Source organism: Pelophylax lessonae (assembly GCF_965119305.1).
Source record: "Pelophylax lessonae genome assembly, chromosome: 2".
NCBI lineage: Eukaryota > Metazoa > Chordata > Amphibia > Anura > Ranidae > Pelophylax > Pelophylax lessonae.
In genome coordinates, this window is record NC_138769.1 from 742,670,439 (window position 1) to 742,696,197 (window position 25,759).

At 43.6% G+C, this 25,759-nt stretch overlaps 2 protein-coding genes across 2 annotated transcripts in view; one reads left to right on the forward strand and one right to left on the reverse strand.

Moving 5' to 3' along the window:
* LOC309548362 (uncharacterized protein) overlaps positions 1-25,759 on the forward strand; it is a gene marked incomplete at both ends in the record, with an annotated part of 275,124 nt that overhangs the window by 136,368 nt on the left and 112,997 nt on the right. The gene's annotated exons all lie outside the window — the stretch shown is intronic.
* Positions 17,075-17,800, reverse strand: LOC309546813 (uncharacterized protein; the record flags this gene model as incomplete). The annotated part of the gene is made up of 1 exon (XM_082246498.1): positions 17,075-17,800. The coding sequence occupies one exon, from the start codon at positions 17,798-17,800 to the stop codon at positions 17,075-17,077; it is 726 nt and encodes a 241-aa protein (XP_082102624.1).

Here is a 25,759-nt window from a genome sequence, read left to right on the forward strand (position 1 = left end):
GCATAGAAGTTTTTGTTTTTCTGAGTCTCCCCTTGTATTATTTTTTTTACCTGTTGATCCTCCCAGCAGATCTGTTTTTTATACTTCCTGTAGAAGGCTAAGCTATTTGGCAACAATGGCAGTTGGAGGGGATGGGAAACACCATATAACACTGCCGGGGTCCTTAAAATTGTCAGTATTCATTCATATGGTGGAGTAAACCATAAAAAACCTGTTGTGTGTCGTGTGATTGTTGTTTTCCTACATAACCGCACCCAACACTTAGCTATTGCATATGTACGCAGGAACTGGGGGTTTGCAGATTTGTTTGTGTTTTTTTTTTATTTACAGTGTGTTACTTTAATTATTTTAAACTTTTTTTTTTTTTACTCAACTTTATTTCTATTACATAGAGGGATGATGGCCCCCATATGATATCATATTGCTGGTCACAGGTCCTCTTTAAAGAGAAATAAGAGATATATTAGACCCATAACTTCACATCTGGACCACAAAAAAGATAGTCAAGCACACATCATACTTGGTCAGCTCCTTCCCTGGTCACAGCAAGCGGGCACTGACAGCGCTGAACCCAGAAATGACAGAATCTTACCCCTTCCACATTCATTCACTGAAGGGGAGGTCAGAGATCAGAGATCAGGTGTTTGCTGATCTCCTTCTGCTCTCACTGCTGACACCCGCAATGCCTGTCTTGGGCTTGCAGGAGGGACCGCTGAGCCCAGTATACATGGCGGGGGGGGGGGGAGTATTTTCAATGCAGATGAATCACTTCCACCTAAAAAAAACACAGCTGGCTTAAAAAATGTAAACAAACCCCCTGGTGCTATAGCTATAAGGCCGTGCTGCTGCTGATGTAAACCTTCCATTGCCGGAGTGAAAGGGTTACACTAATGTACATCTGCCAAATCTGTATCTGAGGAGACCATAAAAGCAGCATTAGAAAGAAATGTGAGCATGGCTTCAGTCAGGTGATGGTCCTGGTGGTCATGGTCTTGTTCTCCTTCAGGTCCTCTAACCTTGTAGATGGTGACATGGACTTGTTGTGTGGGAATGAGCAGGAGGGGCTCGGGGTTATCTTCTACCCAATGAGCTTGTTATGGATAAAAGATGAAAGTGTCTTCTGGGAATTTACAGGGATTTGGATGTTTAGAGGGTTACATAAGTGGGCGGGGCTGGTATTAATGAGGGGCGTGTCATATGTTAATCAGTTTCTTAACATAGATGATATAAATGGTATAAATAGATCCTTGAAATGTAAACAATCTATCTCTTTTCTTCTGTTGGTAAAGTGTCACATATATATGATTAATAAAGTTGGATTTTATTTTCACCTCACAATACTGTGGTCTGGGTTCTTCTACAACACATCCACCCAAAAATGTAATCTTCCAGTTATAGGAGTCTGGTGGAATGGGTGACAAGCTAATTGTATCTCTTAGGTCCCTTGTACATGGGGGGTCCAGTCCCTGTGTGTGCAATGCTGGCGGTATAATACACCTGGTAGGCACAGGTACAGCGTCCACCCCCGCTGCCTGCAGCCTGTCAAAGTCTACAATTTCTCATTGGGCTGATCAAAAAACAACAAAAAAATAAAGCAAAATAGATTTCCCCATCCACACAAGCAAGGTGATTGGAGGAATCCTCCCTGCTGTGCCATTGTATTATGATAGCGGGACTCCTCCACTGTCAGATAATACTGATCAGCGACTGCAGCCAATTCACAGCAGCTGCTTGATTGACAAAGGTTTTCCATCATTAGATGGACTTCTGTTAATCAGGAATGTCCATAGATGAACCGGAGGAGTTATCATCCATCTATGGGCAGCCTAAATGTATTGTCTATCTAGATGACATCATTGTTCTTGTCTCCGCCCTGGAGGAACATGATCAGAGACTCTTTATCCACTTAAACTTCCGGAATGTTTTACCCCCTTTATGACCGGGGCATTTTCTTTTTGATTCAGCACTGCGCTACTTTAAATGGTAATTGTTCGGTCATTCAACGCTGTACCCAAATGACATTTATATCATTTTATTCACACAAGTAGAGATTTATTTTGGTTGTATTTAAACTCCACTGGATTTTTTTTTTATTATTATATAAATGAAAATAAAACAATATGTTCTACCCTTCTGTTATAAAACATATCCAATAAAATCAAATTTCATCATAAATTTAAGTCCAAAATAAATTCTGCTACATGTCTTTGGTACAAAAAAAAAAATCCCAATAAATGTATATTGATTGGTTTGTGTGAAAGTTATAGCATCTACAAACTATGAGATATATACTGGGATTCACACAGCTTTTACCTTCTATCAGATTTCTTGAGGTGCTAAAACGCCAGGGCAGTCCAAAAAAAGCAAATGATACATTTTTGGAAAGTAGACACCCCAAGGTAAGTCCTGAGAGGCACAGTGAGTGCATGGAAGATTTTATTTTTTGACAAAGGTTTTGGAAAATTCAAAAAAGTTTCTTTTGTTTTTTACACAAAGTTGTCACTGTAATGAGATATTTCTCACACAAGCCATGGATATATGTGGCATTACACCCCAAAACACATTCTGCTACTTCTCCTGAGTATGGGGATCCCACATGTGAGAGACTTTTCAGCACCCTAACCACATACAGGTCCCCAAAATCCAATGACCACCTTCAGGCTTTCAAAGGGCGTATTTCTCTTCCTCACTACCTATCACAGTTTCGGAGGTCCTGAAATTCCAGGATAGAACAAACACCTCCAAATCACCCTTTTTTGGAAAGTAGACACCCCAAAGTATTGGATAAGAGGCATGGTGAGTATTTTACAGATCTCATTTATGTCACAAGGTTTTGAAAAAAGAAAACAAAAATTGAATATGGCGGCCTGCCTGTGTGATATAGCGGCGGCAGCTGCTGCTCTCCCTGTCAGGCTTCACCAGTCCAGCACTGTGCAGAGGGATCATCCCATCCAAAGAGGGATCTCCATCCAGGTGGATGATAAACACTGATGCGGTTTTGATGAGTCTTTAATCATCTGATTTTGTGAGTATATAAACGCATGTACATGGGAGTAAACACAACGCAATGTGACTCTGGGGACAAAACACAAGTTTGTCTCCTTTGATCCCCTGTCCTTCCCAATGCTAAAAAATGCACTGAGAACGCATGTAAACGCACATGTGGAAATTCATGGAACGTGCAGTTCCTGGTGTGACCGGACCCTTACAGGGAAAACTTTTATTTGGGGGTGACGTTTGGTGACAATGTGATCAGTTACACCCACTTATGTTTTATTTCACCATTACTTTTCTTTTATATCAGTGTTTTCACTTCAGTACATGAAATAATCTGATATCTGAGGGAAATCTGAGAGCGATATGAAGACTTTGTGGCGTTATATTGTATGTTCATATGTCTGTGTGTACATCAGACCGAAAAGAGGGACATAGAAATATGGAGTCCTACAAGGGAGAGTGATGGGAGATATGATAAAATACAATCTCATTACCTCCTCCGCTGATACTTCCAGCAACGTCTCCTCTATAATTCCTCCCGCATGGAGCTTCCTGTCTGTACCTCACTTCACTTCCGGTCTGTACCTCACTTCCTGTCTGTACCTCACTTCCTGTCTGTACCTCACTTCACTTCCTGTCTGTACCTCACTTCCTGTCTGTACCTCACTTCACTTCCTGTCTGTACCTCACTTCCTGTCTGTACCTCACTTCACTTCCTGTCTTCCAGAGAGACTCCCTGTTTCTGTATAAGTGAGATCACCTCCTTGTGGAGCTCAGAAGAACTGCAACCACAAGAAGAATCACAGGAAACTAAAACCAAACTGTGTACAATTAAAGCAAGATTTATTAACCTCTTGACCTCTGGAAGGTTTTACCCCCTTCATGTCCAGGGCTTGTTTTGCAATTCAGCACTGTGCTACTTTAACCACTTCAGTACCGGGAACTTTTACCTCCTTCTTGCCCAGGCTAGATTTTAGCTTTCAGAACTGTCACACTTTGAACGACAATTATGCGGTCACGCAATACTGTACCCGATAGAAATTATTATCATTTTTTATCACACAGAGTGTTGTTTTGGTGGTATTTAATCACCACTGGGTTTTTTTATTGTTTGCTAAATTAATGAAAAACTACAGAAAATATAGAAAATCAAGTTTTTATTTTCTGTTACTGTTATAACATTTTGAAAAATAATAATCTTCCTTCAGAAATTTAGGCCAAAATGTATTCTGCTAATTTCTTGATGAAAATAACCCAAATCAGTGTATATTATTTAGTCTATAGGAAAGTTATCAAGTTTATAAAATACTGTATAAGTAACTATTGAAAATCAATCAATCCTGATGTACTGACGGCCGATCTCATTTCTTCAGGCCTTAAAATGCCAGGACAGTACAAATACGCCTCCCCCCCCCCCCAAATTATCCCTTTTGGAAAGCAGAAAGTCCAAGGTATTTAGTAAGAGGCGTGGCAAGTTTTTTGAAGTTATAATTTTTTGTCACAATTTTTAGGAAAATTAAAAAAAACATTTATTTTTAAATTTTTTTAACATATTGTCATCAGTGCTCTACAACATCAGTGTTGCTCATCTTCGTTTAAAAAAGTAATTAGTTACAGTTACAAATTACTTCTCCCAAAAAGTAATTGAGTTACTGACTCAGTTACCACATAGAAAAAGTAATTAGTTACTCAGCAAAGTAACTGACTTTTTTTTAATATTCTATAATGCAATTACGTTCTATAACATCTTTAATAGCAGTGGCTTGGGTGCTTGGCACACTGGTGGTGACGTGGGTTTGGCACACTGGTGTTGGGTGGCTGCCTGGCTGGTGGTGGCGTGGTACACTGGTGGTGGCGTGGGCGCTTGGCACACTGGTGGTGACGTGGCACACTGGTGGTGGTGTGGCACACTGGTGGTGACGTAGCAGACTGGTGGTGATGTGGGAGTGGCACACTGGTGGTGACGTGGGTGTGGCACACTGGTGGGGGGCAGCTGCCTGGCTGGTGGTGGCGTGGCACACTGGTGGTGGCGTGGGCGCTTGGCACACTGGTGGTGGCGTGGGCGCTTGGCACACTGGTGGTGACTTGGGCGGCACACTGGTGGTGGGCAGCTGCCTGGCTGGTGGTGGCGTGGGTGCTTGGCACACTGGTGGTGACGTGGCACACTGGTGGTGGTGTGGTGGTGGCTGGTGGGGGTCTGAGTCCTGACTGTTTGTGAGTTTTTTTTTTTTGTTACCTGCTGTGCTGGGCTTGCTGGTGGTGGTGTGGCCTCTGGCCTGGCAGGCACACTGTTGTCTGGGTCCCTCTGGCTCCTTCCTCCTGCAGGCCTCAGGCCTGCCTGTCTCTGTGCCTCTCTCCTCTTCTGGGCTGGCTGTGTGCGTTGGACTGGACTCGTTGGTGGACTGGTGGTGGTCTTCCTGCTGGCTGCTGCCCACTGCCCACCAGTGCCCTACTGCCCTGTGGTGGTGGTGGACTGGTGGTGGAGTCTCCTCCTGGCCTGGGCTGGAGTCATTAGTGCACTTGCCTGTTGTCATCACCGTGCTCCTTGTGAATCAGCCATTAATCCCCATTCCCTCAAGAGTCCTGACACACAGCTCCTGGTACCTGTTAAAAGAAGTTCAGAGGAGCTGTTAGCATGCAGTTGAAAGAAGCTTCCAATAATTCTTGGTCTACAGAGAATTTTGGCTTTCTTTGGACAAGATTAAAAAGCTGAAATCTTTGGTCCTTCAAATGCTGTCTGTGGTGACCAATTTGTCCAGTTTTCATTTAGGCACAGCAAAATTGACCAATTGAGCATAAGCAAGTGGAGAGTGGAGAATTTCCCATTTCTTGTTCCCCTGTGTCAGTACCAGGATTCCGGCTGTCTCTTTATGACTGAGCAAAACTCACCCGAGACAGCCCTTACCCAGAAATGACAGTGAGTGGCCAGCTCCTTGCCGCCTTGCCGTCGGACTCTATGCCCGCTCTCCCCTGTCCTCTTGCTGCTGGCGCACTGTTCTGTTGCTGCCGTGCCTGTGAGACAGCGTCCACTCCTGTCCTGGGCTGGCGCCGCGTGACGTCACATGACTCACTCAATGAGTCTCCTCCTCATCTCTCTCTCCAGGACCGCGGATAGCGGTCATAGAGGACTCGGAGAGGGGGAATACAATTACATCTACTGCCATCTAGTGGCGGTAGATGTAATTGCGGTAACGCAGCCTGAAGTAGCGGCAGCGGAGTTACAGGAAGACAATGAGTAATCTGATAGATTACTCGTTACCCTGAAAAGTAACTGCGTTAAGTAACGCCGTTTACTTAAACGCAGTTACTTCCAACACTGTACAACATTATCATATACCGGGTGTGATGGTGATCAGGGACACTAACTGGTGACAGTATGTAAAAAATATATTTATATTAATAAATAATAGTATTTTTTCAGTTTTTTTATTCATTTTTTTCACAATTTTTTTTTTTTTTTACAAATTATGATTGTTTATACCAGTAAATTTTACTAATCCGATCAACCATTTTTACTGAATGAATGAATAATTTGGTCTGTTTTGTTATGATTAGCCGTGATTGGTCACTTTAATCACATGGTACAGACGGGCTGTGATTGGCCCTGTCTGTACCATGTGATCAGTGTGACCAATCACAGCTAGCTGCCCAATTGTACATAATGGATGGCATGAAAGAAAGCCATGCATTGTTTACAAATGTCACGTGATCTGCTGTGATTGGTCACAGTGATCACATGGTACAGGTAGCCGGTACACTGATCAGTCATTGATGGATGCAGCAGAGAAACACGGGCATATGATGAATCAGGTCTTTTGGACCAATATGACTGGAAATCATTATTTTTTGAAATGCCCATGTTAAGGGTTAGGCCCAAAAAGTCTTACATTCAGATAAAATCCCAATAAATATATATTAATTGGTTTGTGTGAAAGTTATATTGTCTACAAATAATGGTGTATATACTGGAATTTACACAGCTTTACTTTCTGGTGGCCTATCACATTTCTTGAGGCAGTAAAATGTAAAGACAGTACAAACATCCCCCAAAGGAGCCCTTTTTGGAAGGTATTTGCTGAGAGACATGTTGAATCCATGGAAGATTTCATTTTTTGGCAGTCTAGCCACATAGAGGTCCCCAAAATCCAATGACCACCTTCAGGCTTTCAAGACACATGAAAAGGTTTCCTGACTACATATCACATTTTTGAAGGCTCCTAAATGCTAGGTCCAGAAAACATCCCCTAAATGACCCCCTTTTGGAAAGTATACACCCCACAGTATTTGCTGAGAGGCATGTTGAGTCCATGGAAGATCTTATTTTTGCTACAAGTGTATTGTCATTGAAGTGCATGAAACACATTATTTTCTCCTATCTATGCCTGGCCATTGCAGCAGAGAACACGGCATATGATGAATCGGGTCTGTGGACCAATATGACTGCAATTTATTTTTCTTTTTTTTTTTGTAATGCCCATATTAAAGCGGAGTTCCGGGCACAAAAACAATTTTTTTTTGTGCCCCTCCGCTAGGTAGAGCTCACCTGAAAAGGAATTGGATAGTTATTTTTTTTTTTTTTGTTTACTCACCTTTTTATTGAAGATCGTAAATACTCACCTATGACAGCTTCCTCCTCAAGCGCCGAGGCTCACCCCGTCACTTCCTGCCTCGCGATGATTCCTGGGAGCTAAACGTCATCGCTCCCAGGAATCAATGCGCCGCACCGGCCCCGCTCGTCATTTCTGGGCGACGCCGCATTCCCCTGCTAAACAGCTTCTGGGCATGCCCAGAAGCTGTTTAGGAATGCGGCGCCGCACCGGAAGTGACGAGAGGGGCCGGTGCAGTGGATTCTGGGACACGAAGACGCGGAAGAAGACAGAGAAGAGGACCGCGCTGGCTTCAGCTGCCCACAACAGAGATGGAAACGCTGTGGAAGAAATTTTCTAAGTAAGTATTTCTTCTAAAAGGTAAGTGCAAACCGGGACAGATCAGAGGCTAGCCATTGTGGAATGTGCTAGCCCTGACTGTCCCGGGGGTATGTTCAGCAAAAAATCGTTTCTCTGCCCGGAATTCCGCTTTAAGGGTGAGGTCCAAAATAGTCTTAGATTCAGAAATCATGACAGGTTTCTACTCGAATGGCCTGGCAAGGTATGCGTTTGGGTTGGCGGCGATATACTGGTCAGCATAAAGATTAGTTTGGACCACAATCAAATTAAAGAGGTCTTCAGTGAAAAACAGCTAAAAAAAAAGTCAGGGGTGGTTGTTAAGTTTGCAGTTTCCATCTGAACCCTGAGCTGGTGTTGTGATTGGGGGGAGGGTAATGAGTTCTGCTGAATCTGGGGGCAGCCAATTAGAGTTCACAAGCACCTCTAGATGCGCTCTACAGGCCTGTGCTTGAAATCTTGGTGGCTGAGCTTGCACTCCGCTATTAGTGCCGGCCTCCTCACCAGCTTGTACTGCACTTCTGGGACTCTCCACATCACCATGGGATACTGCAGTGCTGGTGTGTAAAAGGCCAGGATGTACGAGGCCTCTGGAGCAGCGCTAGTACTGGCACTCTGCTGCATATGAGCATAACTCTGCTTTTCTAGCACCTCAGTAACCTGGTGTTGGGTACGTCTGATCTTAGCAGGGACATCTTCTCCATCGTCTGAGCTCCCTGTCAGGGTGCCGCTGCTTTCCACAGGCTCATGTTCTGAGCCGGATTCTGATAGAGAGGATTCCCCTTCACTCTCATCTGTCATGTGCAGAATCCTGTAGGCCTCCTCACTAGTGGACCTTTCTTTGGACATTTTGGGCAGTAAATTTACAGGTACCTAGTGCGACTCACGGGAAAAAGAGCTCCTGGCTGTCAGTGATGGTTTGTGTGCTAGAAATAAGATTTCCCTGCTAGTGCTGCAGAGATCAGGCCTGATCTTTCTAACACTGCGGTTTTGTGTACAATGTATCAGAGGTGGCAGTGATCAGAGAACGGGGCTGATCCCACTAACACTGCATTTTTGGGGACACTATACTATTGGGGACACTGGTATAGTTCTGTTTGTGATCAATATACTGATCCATGTTCAGACTCTATATCAATATTGGCGGTTATAGTGTGACTTTGATAATGTTTCTGGCAATAAAGGAGTTAAATGTGGATGGCGATAGTGTGGCGGACAATCTGACGCTATCTGGGAGGGACACTGACTGACTCTGACGTTATCTGAAGTCACTAGTGACACTAATACAGTGATCAGTGAAAATGCTGTACACTGTACTAATGACACTGTGAGAGGGCAGTGAAAGGGTTACCTGGAGGGCGATCAAGGGGTTAAATGTGCCTCACTAAGTGTGTGGAAGTGTAAATGTGCTGATTGGAGTCACACAGGTCTGCTTTCTTCTCTCTCTGAACAGAAAAGGGCTCAGAGAGAGAGAAGAACGGTGCAGTTCCTGTGTCTGTGATTACAAAACATTGACACGGCTGATCTGTGATTCCGTACAGCCAATCAGCAGGTCCAGGCCAAAAATCATTGGCTGGGACCTGCTGACCGACTTGTGCTGCACTGAATGACAGCACAGATGGGGTGGTGGGAGCGCCCCCTACCTGGAAATGCTGGATGTCATCCATGTACCTCATCCAGCACAGCGGGGCCGCTCGGCCGCAGTAAGAACGCAGTGGGCGGTCCACAAGCAGTGAAAATGTCACCTATTGATAATTTTGGGCGCTGTAATTCTCCCAGTCTCATGGACACACACAGGATTTGTATCCTTTTACTCCACACAACTTCATCTTTTATTTTGTACAAACAATGTGGTATTATATTGTGCTTTGTCTGCACTAACATTTATTGGAACGTATAGTTTACTGAAAATGTAGAACTGATAAAAAGTTACACAAATATTGTGTGACCGAAAAAATTGCAACCGCCATCTTTTTATTCTACAGGGTCTCCGCTTTCAGAAAATATATCACATTTTGGTAGTTTTTTCTTTTAACTACCATCTACTCACTGTGCTATAGTCACACTGGAGGGGGAGGGGCAGTAGTGACAGTTTCTTCTTCTTTGTTCAGTCACAGGAGGGGGCAGGGTGGTGACCAATCTGAATTCCTTATACAGTGCAGAGAAAAGTGAGGTCACAACCTGGCTCTGCTGTCTGGCAGGGGGACATAAATAACAGAACTGGCTGAACAGAATAACATTCATACAAATAGGTAGAAAAGTTTACACAGATTTATTTATAAGTAAAATGTCTCCATGGAGTCTGTCCGCGTCTGCCTTGAGGTTACAAGGTAGGAGGAAATTCAGAACAGGATTAGAATCGGCAACTAGAGGGAAGAAATACTACCAATGAATTCCTTAAAGTGAACTGAAAAGACGGTCCTCTTATTTAACCACTTGCTGACCGTATACTGTATATATATGGCGGCAGAGTGGCTCTCCCAGGCAAAACTACGTATGGGTACGTCATTTGCATGGGAGGAGGTAGGGGGCGAGCATGCGCCGGCAGCAGCGCGCTCCCACCCCCGATAGTCAACGGGGAAGCTGACACGTGTGTCAGGCGACTCCGATTGCCACCTGAAACCCCCGATCGCTCCCCGCTGAGAGAGAAGGACGGTCGGATGTTGTAAACACAGCCGCCTCTACTTCTTCCTGCAATGATCACAGAGCTCATGTGATCCTTCTATATAGGATTGAATGTCTCTGTGATCATTTCACAAGCCCAACCCCCCCACAGTTAGAATCACTCCCCTAGGCTTACATTTAACCCCTTGATCACCAACAGTGTTAACCCCCTTCCCTGCCAGTGTCATTAGTACAGTGACAGTGCATATTTTAAGCACTGATTACTGTAGTAATGTCACTGGTACCTCCAAAAGTGTCAAAAATGTCAGTTAGGGGTCCAATCTGTCCGTCGCAGTCCCACAAGAAAATCAAAGATTGCTGCCATTGCTAGAAAAAAAAGAATAAAAATGACATAAATATTTCCCGTAGTTAGTAGACGCAATAACTTTTGCACAAACCAATCAAAATACGCTTATTGTGATTTTTTTTTTACCAAAAATATGTAGCAGAAAACAAATTGGCCTAAAATGTGAAAAGATTTTGATTTTTAAATTTTTTTGGGAATGTTATATATCAGAATGTCAAAAATATTGTTTTTTTTTTCAAAATGGTCGCTTTTTTTTGTAGCGCAAAAAAAAAAAATAAAAAAAAAAATAAAAATCGCAGAGGTGATCAAATACCCCCAAAAGAAAGCTCTGTTTGTGGGAAAAAAAAGGACATCAACTTTATTTGGTTACAGCGTTGCACGACCGTGCAATTGTCTGTTAAAGTAACGCAGTGCCGAAACACAAAATAGGGCCTGGTCATTAAAGGGAGAAAATCCTTCCAGTCCAGAAGTGGTTAAACAAGGCCCATCCCTGTGACAAAAAACTGCAATAAAATGTATAAAAACGATGGAAAAAAGTACCATAAATCTACTCATCTTACCCCTAGCGGAACCCTATAGGATCTGTAAGTAGCTGGGATCCCCCACCCTGCACAGCCAGACACCCCGAATCTTCCCTATATATAACACTGATATCTGTACACTGAGTGGCACTCCGTATAAAGATGTCAGTGTTATATATGCAGGTAGGTACCAGCACTCAGTGTACACATATAAGTCTTATACAGTATATAGGGAATAGCTCTCACTATGTATATAGAAATCAGGGTTATTATATATGGGATAGGGAATAGCACCTGGGGGATGGGCAATGGGCAGGAACACTCAGCCTTGCTGGTATAGAATAAAGCAGAGTGACACTAAACTGCTGGGCTGGCGATCACACACTGACCTGCTGCACACAAGGCGGGTTGCTAGCTATGAGATGACTCCGCTCTGCAGTGCCTTCTGCCACCTCCAGCTCTCTAAGTTCAGCACTGGCTGTCCCCCATGGTGGGGATGTGGACGGTAGCCCCACCCCTCTGCTGAATTCCACAGGGGGAGAGGTGGCCGGAGTGGCTGCCGCTGCTACCATCCCCATGGCTCCACCATCGCTCTCTCCAGGGCCGGTCCGAGGCAGGTGCACGGGGTGCATCGCACCCAGGCGCCACGAGCTGAGGCAGAGGAGGGGCGCCGAAGCTCCTGTGACAGTGCCGGTGTTCTAAAATTTAATACACAGCTGACAGAGAGGAGGCAGCAGGACTGGTTGCTTAGCTGGGAGGAGGCGGGATGGAGAGAAGACATTCTCGGGTCTGAGAGGAGGCGGGACGGATTGCTTAGCTGGGAGGAGACGGGACGGAGGTAGAGAAAAAATGTAATCAGCAAGCTCTGCATTATTACAATTATGCTCGACCTCCGTCCCGCCTCCGACCCGCCTCCTCTCCGTCCTGTCTCCTCTCAGCTAAGTAATCAGCAGTCCCGCCTCCTGTCCTCTCTGTCAGCAGTGATGTAATGGCGCCGGCGGGGCGCCATTTTTAAATCTAAAGTAAACTGCAGTGGCCCAGCAGTGGCGCGTGCCTCTCATCACGGCCAGGTAAGACCCCTCCACAGCTTCTGACCACCTCCCCCTGTAGCATGCCCGCAGCCTCAGACGTCTCCCCCTGTAGCATGCCAGCAGCCTCAGACGTCTCCCCCTGTAGCATGCCCGCAGCCTCAGACGTCTCCGCCTGTAGCATGTCCGCAGCCTCAGACGTCTCCCCCTGTAGCATGTCCGCAGCGTCAGACGTCTCCCCCTGTACCATGTCCACAGCCTCAGACGTCTCCCCCTGTACCATGTCCGCAGCCTCAGACGTCTCCCCCTGTACCATGTCCGCAGCCTCAGACGTCTCCCCCCCCCTGTACCATGTCCGCAGCCTCAGATATCTCCCCCCTGTTCCATGTCCGCAGCCTCAGACATCTCCCCCCTGTACCATGCCCGCAGCCTCAGAATCTCCCCCCTGTACCATGCCCGCAGCCTCAGACATCTCCCCCACTGTACCATGCCCGCAGCCTCAGACATCTCCCCCACTGTACCATGCCCGCAGCCTCAGACATCTCCCCCACTGTACCATGTCCGCAGCCTCAGACATCTCCCCCCCCCCCCTGTACCATGTCCGCAGCCTCAGACATCTCCCCCCCCCCCCTGTACCATGTCCGCAGCCTCTAACCATCTCCCCCCTGTACCATGTCCACAGCCTCTAACAATCTCCCCCCTGTACCATGTCCACAGCCTCTAACAATCTCCCCCCTGTACCATGTCCACAGCCTCTAACCATCTCACCCCTGTACCATGTCCACAGCCTCTAACCATCTCCCCCTGTACCATGTCCATTTGGTGGGCACTGATAAGGCTGCATTTGGTGGGCACTGGTAGGCTGCATTTGGTGGGCACTGGTAGGCTGCATTTGGTTGGCACTGGTAGGCTGCATTTGGTGGGCACTGGTAGGCTGCATTTGGTGGGCACTGGTAGGCTGCATTTGGTGGGCACTGATGAGGCTGCATTTGGTGGGCACTGATCAGTCTGCATTGATGCATTGATCTCTTGTATCAAGTCTGCAGTCTCTTACCATCTCCTGTTTGGGGGCTCTGTCTAACAGACTCTCTAACAGATGCCCTCTCTGTGTCCATTAGATAGACCCCCCTCCAGTTCCCATTAGAGTACTCTGCTTCTCTTACTGTAATTTGTTTATTGTTAAGAGATCGTGGGAGTGTCCCGCGGTAAGGAAGACGTCTTAGGGGAGCATCTCTGTGTTTGAGCCATTGCCATAGAAACATTTGTAAAGGGGAGGAGTTAGTAAGATGACTACGCCCACGTGGGGGCGCCAGAAAAATTTCTGCACCCAGGCGCCTGTGACCCTAGGATCGGCCCTGGCTCTCTCATCCCGGCCAGCACCTGAGTCCTCTCCCAGCACTGCAGAAACCGTCATAAAGAATGCCATGCCTCCTTCAGGCTTAAACCTCTCTTCTGCATATTAAGCTGTGGGCACCTCCAGGAGTGGACTGAGCATCTTTCAGGGCCCCCCTACTGACCACGGGCCCTCAGACAGTGCCAGAGTGCCCAAATGGGCAATCCGCCCCTAGACCTAAGAGATACAATCAGCTTGTCACCCATTCCACCAGACTTCTATAACTGGAAGATTACATTTTTGGGTGGATGTGTTGTAGAAGAACCCAGACCACAGTATTGTGAGGTGAAAATAAAATCCAACTTTATTAATCATATATATGTGACACTTTACCAACAGAAGAAAAGAGATAGATTGTTTACATTTCAAGGATATATTTATACCATTTATATCATCTATGCTAAGAAACTGATTACCATATGACACGCCCCTCATTAATACCAGCCCCGCCCACTTATGTAACCCTCTAAACATCCAAATCCCTGTAAATTCCCAGAAGACACTTTCATCTTTTATCCATAACAAGCTCATTGGGTAGAAGATAACCCCGAGCCCCTCCTGCTCATTCCCACACAACAAGTCCATGTCACCATCTACAAGGTTAGAGGACCTGAAGGAGAACAACTAAACTAAAGTTTAAAAAAATTAAAGTAAAACACTGCAAATAAAAACAAACCACAAAACAAATTTTATACCCCCAGTTCCCATATACATATGGAAATGTCAGTGTTGGGTGCGGTTATGTAGGAAAACAACAATCACACGACACATCTTACATATCGCTGCACACACCAGAGTGAGAGGAATAACTCTAGGGACATCATTCATGGATAACTATTTATACTGATGACCTGTAAAGGATTGTATAGCGTCACCTATGGGAAATTTGTAGGTACTGAAGTTTGTCACCAAGTATGCACAATTTCTAAATCTTGACGTGTCTGATATTTATTTGCTCAACACAACCTCATCTGTTATATTTTACCAAAGAAATGATGTCATAAGTTTATTTGTGTGCCCTAAAATTACCCTTACTGTATTTTTATGGAAAATATGCATTTGATAAACAGCTGTGCTAATATTGTGTGACATAAAAAATTGCAACTACCCCCATATTATTCCCTGGGGTCTCTGATTTCAGAAAATATATAATGTTTGGCGTTTTAGCTAAATGTGAATTTAACCATGTGAGTAAAAAATAAAAATCAAGATACAACAACAGTAATGTATAAAATTATTATCAAAACTATAATAGTAACTAAAGGCTTAAGAAGCAAACCCCCCATATTACTCAACCAAGTTCCAACTAAACCCATCCAAGAAAATGGATTCCACTTCCTCCATCCAGGGGACAGTTGGATCTCCTTTACCTTGTGTAGATGTCTCCTTCTGAGATCCTCATGTTATAAAATAAATGTATAGTGAGGTACAGATTGCTGTTAGGAGGGGATAGATAGCAATGCCCACATCCCCTGTAACTGAACTGTATAGAAATAACCCTCTAGGGGGATTTTTTAGGGCTCTAATTACAACATAATTAAAAGTTACTACAAAAGGCTTTATTAGTACGATGCATGTAAAAGAAACATTCGTGTTCAGATAAAATACCAAAGCGGACAGAGAAAGACTCCCACACGAGTCCTTAGGACAGATAAATGTGGTTATTTCTGTACATTCATCCGTATTACTACTTGCAACCGCTTTGGTATTTTATCTGAGCATGAATGTTTATTTTACATGCATCGTACTAATAAAGCCTTTTGTAGTAACTTTTAATTATGTTGTAATTAATGATCTAAAAATCCCACTAGAGGGTTGTGTCTATACAGTTAATATAAATGTACAACACTCTCTATGTGACACCAGATTGTAGACTTCACCTTGAGCTTCCCAGAGATAGTCAGCAGCCATGCAGTTCTGTGACACCACCTTAGGTGATGGAGACACTTCTGCTGTCAGCTCTGCTATAACATCAATGGTCTCATTGGTTATCTGATCCATGACTCCAGTACACGGGTTCATCCTAATTATCTCAGATTTTTTTAGATTCCCCAACTCGTCTATGAAGGGATCACTGCATAAAACATTTCCACTCCAGAGAAAATGTTTCTTCTCACTGGAAGGTCAGAAGAGTATTGGGAGAAATTTAGGCTTTCCCTTACAGATATGGGAGGGGCAACATAACCTAAAGTACAGCTATGGGTGGAATTGAAGAGAAAACATTTTAGGGGGCTCCTTCCATGCAAGAAGCAAATGTTATCTGGAGGGACAAGAAATCCATTGGACCAATACGGATTAAACAATCTGCAATTACATTGATAAACCATGAAACGTTACTGGCCTGGGATTGGCTCTCCTATTGATAGTAAAGTAAGTGAGACTCCCCCTTGGCAGTGTTATTAATGGAATTTAAGAAACCATGTGAAATGTTTCTCCAAAATCCAAAAAAATGAACCCCTTGGGTAGGTACCCATCCTAACATTCCTAATATGAGTCTGTAGTCCCGGCTACTACAGGAAAGATGTGGGCAATCATTTACACCTTTTACAGCAGAACAGTAAATACCAGAACACAATTCATACATAAGACCAACAGCAGGAAGTCTGCTAACTTAATGTGTAATGCAATCGGTCATTAGCTTTGCCGGAGTTCCCTCTGTAACATCGTTTTATCACCTGTTATGTCTATAGATTTGTTATTTTCAGTCAAAAAAAAGATGAAGATAAGAATCGTATGGGAAAACAGTTCAATCATTGGTGCTTATCTGAAAAAATGTCCAACTGTGAAATATTCACGGGCCTTTTAGGTGTGCATCCATCCATTACATTCCTGTTTGCTCACAGATTGTTAGTTTGCATTTTTTTAAAGTAGCATTTTATCTTTTAAATTCCTCCCTAGATTGTTGGAGGAGATTTGGGTTGTGAAACTAATAGGGCATTTGCAAGTCATTTAATATCCTCCTTTTTCCCAAAGTTTCATCTCTGCAACTAAAGCTTGTGAACCCTCTGGTGATATATTAGCCCAACATTAGCTTTGTCACATTCAGAGCACTAATAGGTCTTCTCCCCACTGTGAATCCTCTTGTGTGTGATAAGGTTTGACTTCAGTGTAAAAGCTTTGCCACATTCAGAACACTGATATGGCTTCTCTCCAGTATGAATCCTCTGGTGTATGATAAGATAGCCCTTTGTTGTAAAAGATTTGCCATATTCAGAACAATATTATGGCTTCTCTCCAGTGTGAACCCTCTGGTGTGTGATAAGTTCATACTTGGTTGTAAACGCTTTGCCACATTCAGAACACTGATATGGCTTCTCTCCAGTGTGAATCCTCTGGTGTTTGATAAGATTACCCTTTGTTGTAAAAGATTTGCCACATTCAGAACAATAATATGGCTTCTCTCCACTGTGAATCATTTGGTGTGTGATAAGGTTTGACTTCTGTGTAAAAGATTTGCCACATTCAGAACAATAATATGGCTTCTCTCCACTGTGAACCCTCTGGTGTGTGATAAGTTCATGCTTGGTTGTAAACGCTTTGCCACATTCAGAACACTGATATGGCTTCTCTCCACTGTGAATCATTTGGTGTGTGATAAGAGGTGACTTCTGTGTAAAAGTTTTGTCACATTCAAAACATTGATATGGCTTTTCTCCAGTGTGAACCCTCTGGTGTTTGATAAGTTCTTGCTTGGTTGTAAAAGCTTTGCCACATTCAGAACACTGATATGGCTTCTCTCCAGTGTGAATCATTTGGTGTGTGATAAGATTACCCTTTGTTGTAAAATCTTTGCCACATTCAAAACATTGATATGGCTTTTCTCCAGTGAGAACCCTCTGGTGTGTGATAAGTTCATACTTGGTTGTAAACGCTTTGCCACATTCAGAACAATGATATGACTTCTCTCCATTGTAAACCTCCTGGTGTGTGACATGTTTTGCTTCCATTGTAAAATGTTTATCACATCCCAAACAATAAATATCTTCTGAAATTACTTCTTATGTATATATGGGTTGAACTTTACTATAAAGCCATTGTCACTTCCAGAACACTGAAATTACTTCTCTCCTGTTGTCCTCTGAGGCTGGATCAATGTTGAAGATCCAAAACATTTGTTCCTTTAGAACACGGATATGACTTGTGTCCTGTGTGAATCCTCCAGTGAATTGTGATTAAGACTTTCAGTCACATAAGACACCCATATGGCTCATTTCCCATGTGACTCAGCTGAATTGATGAAGTCCAAAATGATCAAAAAATTGGTTCATAAATTCACCTGTACAAAAAAATAAAAAAGTCAGAATTCTTTAAGAAAAACGACTGAATAAAGTTTCTTTCTTTATGAACATTCATTATTAAATATATCGAATATATAGAAACAATATGTACAATATTATACAGGTTTAAATATTTGTATTTCATTTTCCTGAGGACACTATATTATTCCCATTGGCTGATAAAATAGACAGTTTATTACAATTTCCAGCAGGAGAATCTCATTCTTTGTTCTCATTCACAGAAATGTGCTTCATAGTGATGGGGGAAGGTGGTTGGATTTTATTTGCAGGTGTATTATTATTATTATTATACAGGATTTATATAGCGCCAGCAGTTTGTGCAGCGCTTTACAATGAGGGAAGACAATACAGTTACAATACAATTCAATACTGGAGAAATTGGACGACCCTGTTCCTTAGAGCTTACAATCTAGGTGTATTCAGCAAGTGTGTTTAAAATTTAAAAAAATTGCAGACTTAAATGCAAACCTCTTTGGAATCAACAGGAGGCGAATTTTGAAAATCAATTCTCTTCATTTTCAAAGCAAATTATTCCTAATTATCTTCCTTGCACTTCAGGAATGTGGTGAGATCTTACTAACCCTGGAAATCCACAGACACACTGTAGGGGATCCATGCATCTCCATTTCAGTGGGATAGAAGATCTGACCACACCTATAAGGTGAATGAGCAGTCATTTTTTTATATCGGGTCTTAGAAAGGGGGGTCATATTCTGGTTAGATGTTTGTTATCTTTAAATTTCTCTCCAAAATGCGTATCAGAGGACATTCCCAGAATATATGTAATAGAGTTCTCCTGGCATTATTTCACCTCTAACAGGTAGGAGAGGTCGTAGGGAAAATTTTGAGTAAAAGAGTGGGGACTGTATACCATCTGATCAGAATGTTATATCCGGACTCCTGGACACTGCTGGGAAAGGAGGATTTGTGGGCACAGAATAGGATATGCTATCTTTCTGTCTGGGTGAATGTGTGATCCCAAATCTCTTCCCATTTCAGAAGGAATGGGGGTGTGATATCTTTGTATGAATTGGTAAAGAAGTAATGGGATATGTAAAGGGTGTGACATGCTGACCGACTTCATCTTTATTCAGGCATCATGCAGGAATACCTTGTCACCTGACCTGGCTGTAGATCTCATTTTTAAACATCTCATCAATAAATGATTGGCTGATGAGTGGCTGTCCAACTGAAGTGGTGGAGGGACACCTGGAGGTGGAATCTGCACTGGACCATACCAGGCCACATGTCCTCCACATGAGAAGGGTACCCTGACAGAGGCACCCTAGCTAAGCACCATGTCCTCATATTAGTATGACAGGGCCTCTCCCCGACAACTCTGGCCAAGTGGTTGTGAGGGTCCACAGTGGGAAATTATAAGAAACTGGAAGCCCCCTATAAAAAAAGGAGGCCCCCAGATATCCTGCTACTCCTACATGAATGAGTAAGGGGTATATAGTATGTCTAGTTACTCATAGAAACATAGAAACATAGAATGTGTCGGCAGATAAGAACCATTTGACCCATCTAGTCTGCCCAATATATCTGAATCCTATGAATAGTCCCTGGCCCTATCTTATATGAAGGATAGCCTTATGCCTATCCCATGCATGCTTAAACTCCTTCACTGTATTTGCAGCTACCACTTCTGCAGGAAGGTTATTCCATGCATCCACTACTCTCTCAGTAAAATAATACTTCCTCATATTACTTTTAAACCTTTGCCCCTCTAATTTAAAACTGTGTCCTCTTGTGGTAGTTTTTTTTCTTTTAAATATGCTCTCCTCCTTTACCGAGTTGATTCCCTTTATGTATTTAAAAGTTTCTATCATATCCCCTCTGTCTCTTCTTTCTTCCAAGCTATACATGTTAAGGTCCTTTAACCTTTCCTGGTAAGTTTTTTCCTGCAATCCATGTACTAGTTTACTAGCTCTTCTCTGAACTCTCTCTAGAGTATCTATATCCTTCTGGAGATATGGCCTCCAGTACTGCGCACAATAGTGAGGTCTCACCAGTGTTCTGTACAGCGGCATAAGCACTTCTCTCTTTCTCTCTTTCTACTGCTTATACCTCTCCCTATACATCCAAGCATTCTGCTGGCATTTCGTGCTGCTCTATTACATTGTCTTCCCACCTTTAAGTCTTCTGAAATAATTACTCCTAAATCCCTTTCCTCAGATACTGTGGTCAGGACTGTGTCAAATATTCTATATTCTGCCCTTGGGTTTTTACGCCCCAGGTGCATTATCTTGCACTTATCCACATTAAATTTCAGTTGCCAGAGTTCTGACCATTCTTCTAGTTTTCCTAAATCCTTTTCCATTTGGCGTTTCCCTCCAGGAACATCAACCCTGTTACATATCTTTGTGTCATCAGCAAAAAGACAAACCTTACCATCAAGGCCTTTTGCAATATCACTTAAGAAGATATTAAACAAAATTGGTCCCAGTACAGATCCCTGAGGTACCCCACTGGTAACATGACCTTGTTCTGAATGTTCTCCATTGACTACAACCCTCTGTTGTCTGTCACTCAGCCACTGCCTAATCCACTCAACAATATGGGAGTCCATGCTCAATGACTACAGTTTATTGGTAAGTCTTCTATGTGGGACAGTGTCAAAAGCCTTACTAAAATCTAGATATGCAATGTCTACTGCACCTCCACCGTCTATTATTTTAGTCACCCAGTCAAAAAAATCTATAAGATTTGTTTGACATGATCTCCCTGAAGTAAACCCATGTTGTTTTTCATCTTGCAATCCATGGGATTTAAGATGTTCCACAATCCTATTCTTTAATAGGGTTTCCATTAATTTGCCTACTATTGATGTCAGACTCACTGGTCTATAGTTGCTCGATTCCTCCCTACTACCTTTCTTGTGAATGGGCACGACATTTGCCAATTTCCAATCTTCCGGGACGACTCCTGTTACTAATGATTGGTTAAATAAATCTGTTAATGGTTTTGCCAGCTCACCACTAAGCTCTTTTAATAATTTTGGGTGTATCTCATCAGGACCCTGTGACTTATTTGTCTTCACTTTAGACAGCAATCTTAGAACGTCTTCCTCTGTAAAGACACATGCATCAAACGATTCATTAGTCATCCTTTCAAGTGGAGGTCCTTCTTCTTTTTCTTTTGTAAAAACTGAACAGAAGTATTCATTAAGGCAGTCGGCTAGCCCTTTATTCTCTTCTACATACCTTCCGTCCTTTGTTTTTAATTTAGTTATTCCTTGTTTTAATTTCCTTTTTTCATTTATATATCTGAAGAATGTCTTATCCCCCTTTTTCATAGACTGAGCTAGTTTTTCTTCTGCCTGCGCTTTAGAAGTTCTTATAACTTGCTTGGCCTCTTTCTGCCTAATCTTGTAGATTTCTTTATCTTCATTGCTCTGGGTTTTTTTTATAATTACAAAATGCTAGCTTTTTATTTTTAATGATTTGGGCCACTTCTGCTGAGTACCACAGTGGTCTCTTCCTTTTTTTGCTTTTACTGACAAGTCTAATGCAATTTTCTGTTGCCTTCAATAATGCACCTTTTAAGTAGTCCCATTTCTCCTGGACTCCATGTAATCCGTTCCAGTCTGATAAGGACTCATTTATGACTAATTTCATTTTTGAAAAATCTGTTTTTCTAAAATCTAAAACTTTTGTTTTTGTGTGGTGTGACTCTTTCACAGTTCTTATATTAAACCACACTGACTGGTGATCACTAGATCCCAAGGTTTCACCTACAATGACATCATATACCGAATCCCCATTTGTGAATACCAAATCCAAAATGGCCTCCCTCCGGGTTGGCTCCTCAACCACTTGTTGCAGAGACAACCCCAGTAGGGAATTTAGAATATCTGTACTCCTGGTAGAACTTGCTTTTTTGGTTTTCCAGTTTATATCTGGAAGATTGAAATCTCCCATAATGATAACTTCTCCTTTCATTGTCATTTTAGCTATTTCTTCAACTAGTAGATCATCTAGTTCTTTAACTTGACCAGGTGGTCTATATATCACACCTACACGAGTTACTGCATGATTAGCAAACTGCAACGTAACCCAAACTGACTCTATGTTGGCCTCACCAACTTGTATTAGGTTAGATTTAATGCTATCTTTCACATACAGGGCCACTCCTCCTCCTTTCTTGTCTTCTCTGTCTCTTCTGTATAAAGAGTATCCTGGTATGGTTATGTCCCAGTCATTTCTTTCATTAAACCATGTCTCCGTAACAGCCACTAAATCTACATTCTCAGATGCCATTATTGACCCAAGTTCATTGATTTTTTTTACTCATTTACAATAAAAACACAACACAGCACAATGACAAAGTCCAAACAGCAACCCCCCCCCAAAAAAAAATAAATAAAAATAAATAAACAAGTTTATAATAATGGCATCCAGGGAAGTAGATCCCTCCAGAAAAACATGATGACTATCTGCTCCCCACAGAATCTCACTGCAAATGACATTTCCCAAGCTGGCAGCTGAAATATCTCACATGTGTGGTGCGATAACTGTTTAATGTATGCATTCTCATTTGTGCATAAGCACGGTGGAACTTTCAATTTTTTTATTTTATACAAAAAGTTTTTGTACTTTTTTTTTTTACATTTTTTTTTTGCACAAACTTTATTGCTATCACAAGGTATGAACAACATCCCTTGTGACAGCATAGGCCATGACAGGTCCTCTCTCATCTGGTTCCTCATGCAGCCAATTGGACCGAGAGTGGTCAAATCGGCTGCTGCTCTGGCTGCTGGTGGCCAGGTAAACAAAGGGGCAGAACCGGAAGTGAAGAATACTCGTCGCTCCCGGTTTCCATGGTTACAGAGAGAGGGGAACAACGTCAGTTCCTCTCTCTGTCCCAGGCAGTAATCGGCACCGGCCACTTCGCTCTTGGCCTCGGCGATGGGACCGGAGAGCCCCGGACAGGCACCCGCAGAAGTGATTGAGTGGTTAATTATTAATGGTACCGGGATGATGCCTGTAGGTGCGCCTAACATCTCGGTATAACCACTGAAACCCGAGGATGTAATGGAACATCGTTGGGTGGGAAGTGGTTAATGGCGTGATGGCCAGCTTCCCAGCCCCGCTCTTTAACAACATATTGACTATGTGCTCGGGGTAGGGAACATTTCGCCGAGCGCACAGAAAATTTGGATGTTCGCCGAGTGGGCAAACAGGCGCTGTTTGGGCTGAACTTTTGCTCGGTCTGAACCAATCGCCCGATACTAGAGCAGAGACACAGAAACCTGATGATAAAAAGTGCAAGAAGTGCTCCCTACTCTAGTAGAGTGGGCTGTAATGGGAAAAGGAGGCACTTTATCACACAACTCATAGACCTGCAAAACAATTCATTGAATTCACTTAGAACCTATAAAATACACTTAGTAATAGTGGATCTGGAATATGGAGAACCTCTTTTAGGACCTTCTGGAATAACAAACAGGGAATCTATCTGCATAAAAAGCATTTTCCAAGAGGTGAATCCCGACCGTCCCCCCCACATCCAGACAATGGGGAGAGATCTACTCGGGGTGAACTAGTGCCAGACACAGGGAGGGTAATGCAATCTGTCCATTAGGGAGAAAAGCAGAGATCAGTTTGGGTAAAAAGGAGATCCTTGGTCTCAAAACATCCTTGTGACATTTTAGTCAAAGTGATGGCCAAAAGTAAGGTCACCTTATTGGATGACAACGTCATGAATATGTCCTAAATAGGTGCAGAATGCGGGTCTTTGTAACACCGACAATACTAACTCTGAAAAAATAACACAGAATACGGGAAGAGAGCTGAAACCTTCTCTGAGCCGACCATAAAGAAGACCTTCATTAATGAGAAACTACCACCACTGTGGGGGCAACAAACACTCTGGTCAGGACTATGTAAGGTACAACGGTCAGCACTATTGTAATGTACAACACAATATATAGATGTAGAGCAGTCAGTACAATATAATAGTTATATTCCCCTTTATACTGCTGGTCGGGGGGGGGGGGGGAGACAAATGATTTGGGGGTGTGGTCAGCAGGATGAAAACAATGTTCAGCCATATTGGTCAGAGGAAGGAAAAAATGTCCTCTATTACAGACTATGGTATCGGGGTACAGGGATGTGGGAGGTCAGACAACACACGGGGTATCACCTTCTGTTGCATATCCACAGAAATCACCCAGCATGCTGGAAGATTGTAGGGAGAACCCCAAGTTCCCAGTCCAGACAGGGGTAAGAGCTGTATAACAGCACACACACTCTATTATCCCACCACTGCCACACACATGACAAGGATGGAAGCCCACGGGAACTAGAAAACTTTCAGTTTGTATGCAGTCAGGCCGGCCCTTACACCACATAGGTAAAGGTTATCTACAGGAGATTGAACAAGAAAATTGTATAATGTGTGGCCAGCTTAGCGGTTGGGGAGCAGTCTAGTAATCAGCACACACTTCTGGGGTTTCTCCATCTACCCTACAAGCTAGAATCCTTGTGTTCCTCCCTCTTCCCACTATCCATGTACACCCCCACACCACACACAGGACAGGGGGCAATGGGGGGACAGGGAAATGTGTGTGTGTGTGTGTGGGAGGGGGGGGCAGTGAGAGGAGAAAATGCCCATTATCTGTGGTTAGTGTGGGGGAGGGAAGCCTGCTATTGTTATCAGTTAATGAAAAATAAATTGGTGATCACTGAGGGGAAATGTTGGACATTAGTGATTAGTAGGAAAAAGGGGGGACAGAGTTGCTTAGTTGGGAGACAGGAGGTACTTGTGCTCAGTGGTGGGAGTGGATAGGGGAGCAGTGGGGGGGGGGTAGAGGGATAGGCAGGGGGATAGTGAGGGGACAGAGTGGTGGGGGGGGGTAGCGGGGTGGATGGGGAGAAGTCAGTGAACAGGGGGTCATTGGGGTGAATAAGGAGATAAATACCTGGCTGATGGTGTCCTGTTCTGGAGGTTGATGTGGAGCTCCTCTGGTGACTCTTCTATGGTTGGGTGACTTCTGACTCTTCCCAGCACGGTGACCGGACATGAAGGGGGAAATCTCTCCCAACTCTCGGCTTCTCTTCCTCCTGCTCACAAGTGTCCACAATCAGGGGAAAGTTCCCCTTAAAGTGTCATTCCACCTTGTGGGGGGTCCTAGGCCTGCAATGTGCAGACTGTAGACATGAAGCTGATTCTGCTCTGACCTGTGTGAGGATCTTCTCTGTCTCTCCTCCGTGTCCCCGATGGAAGATGGAGGCTTCTTGTCCTGGCTGAGAGGTGTGAGGGCCGTTCTGTGTCTGCACTATGGATCTGGGAAGACTCCAATCAAATTGTGAGCCAACTTCTTCACAGGGACCCCCTCCCCCACAGATGCCCAGGGGCCACACTGACTGCAAACACAGTGTGGGGGAGGGGGTATTAACAAAGAGGACCCCTCCCCCCATTCTCTGGGGTCACACCAGTAGAATCTCATTTGAAGAAGGTTTGTTGGATGTTCTTCTGGTTGGTGGAGGGGAAATCAATGTTGATTATTGAGCGCAGTGAGGAGAAGATTGGGAGGAGCAGGATGGGGAAGGAATGAATTTCTAGCAGTGAATGTGGTTTTCATTCAGTAAATTCCATTCATTC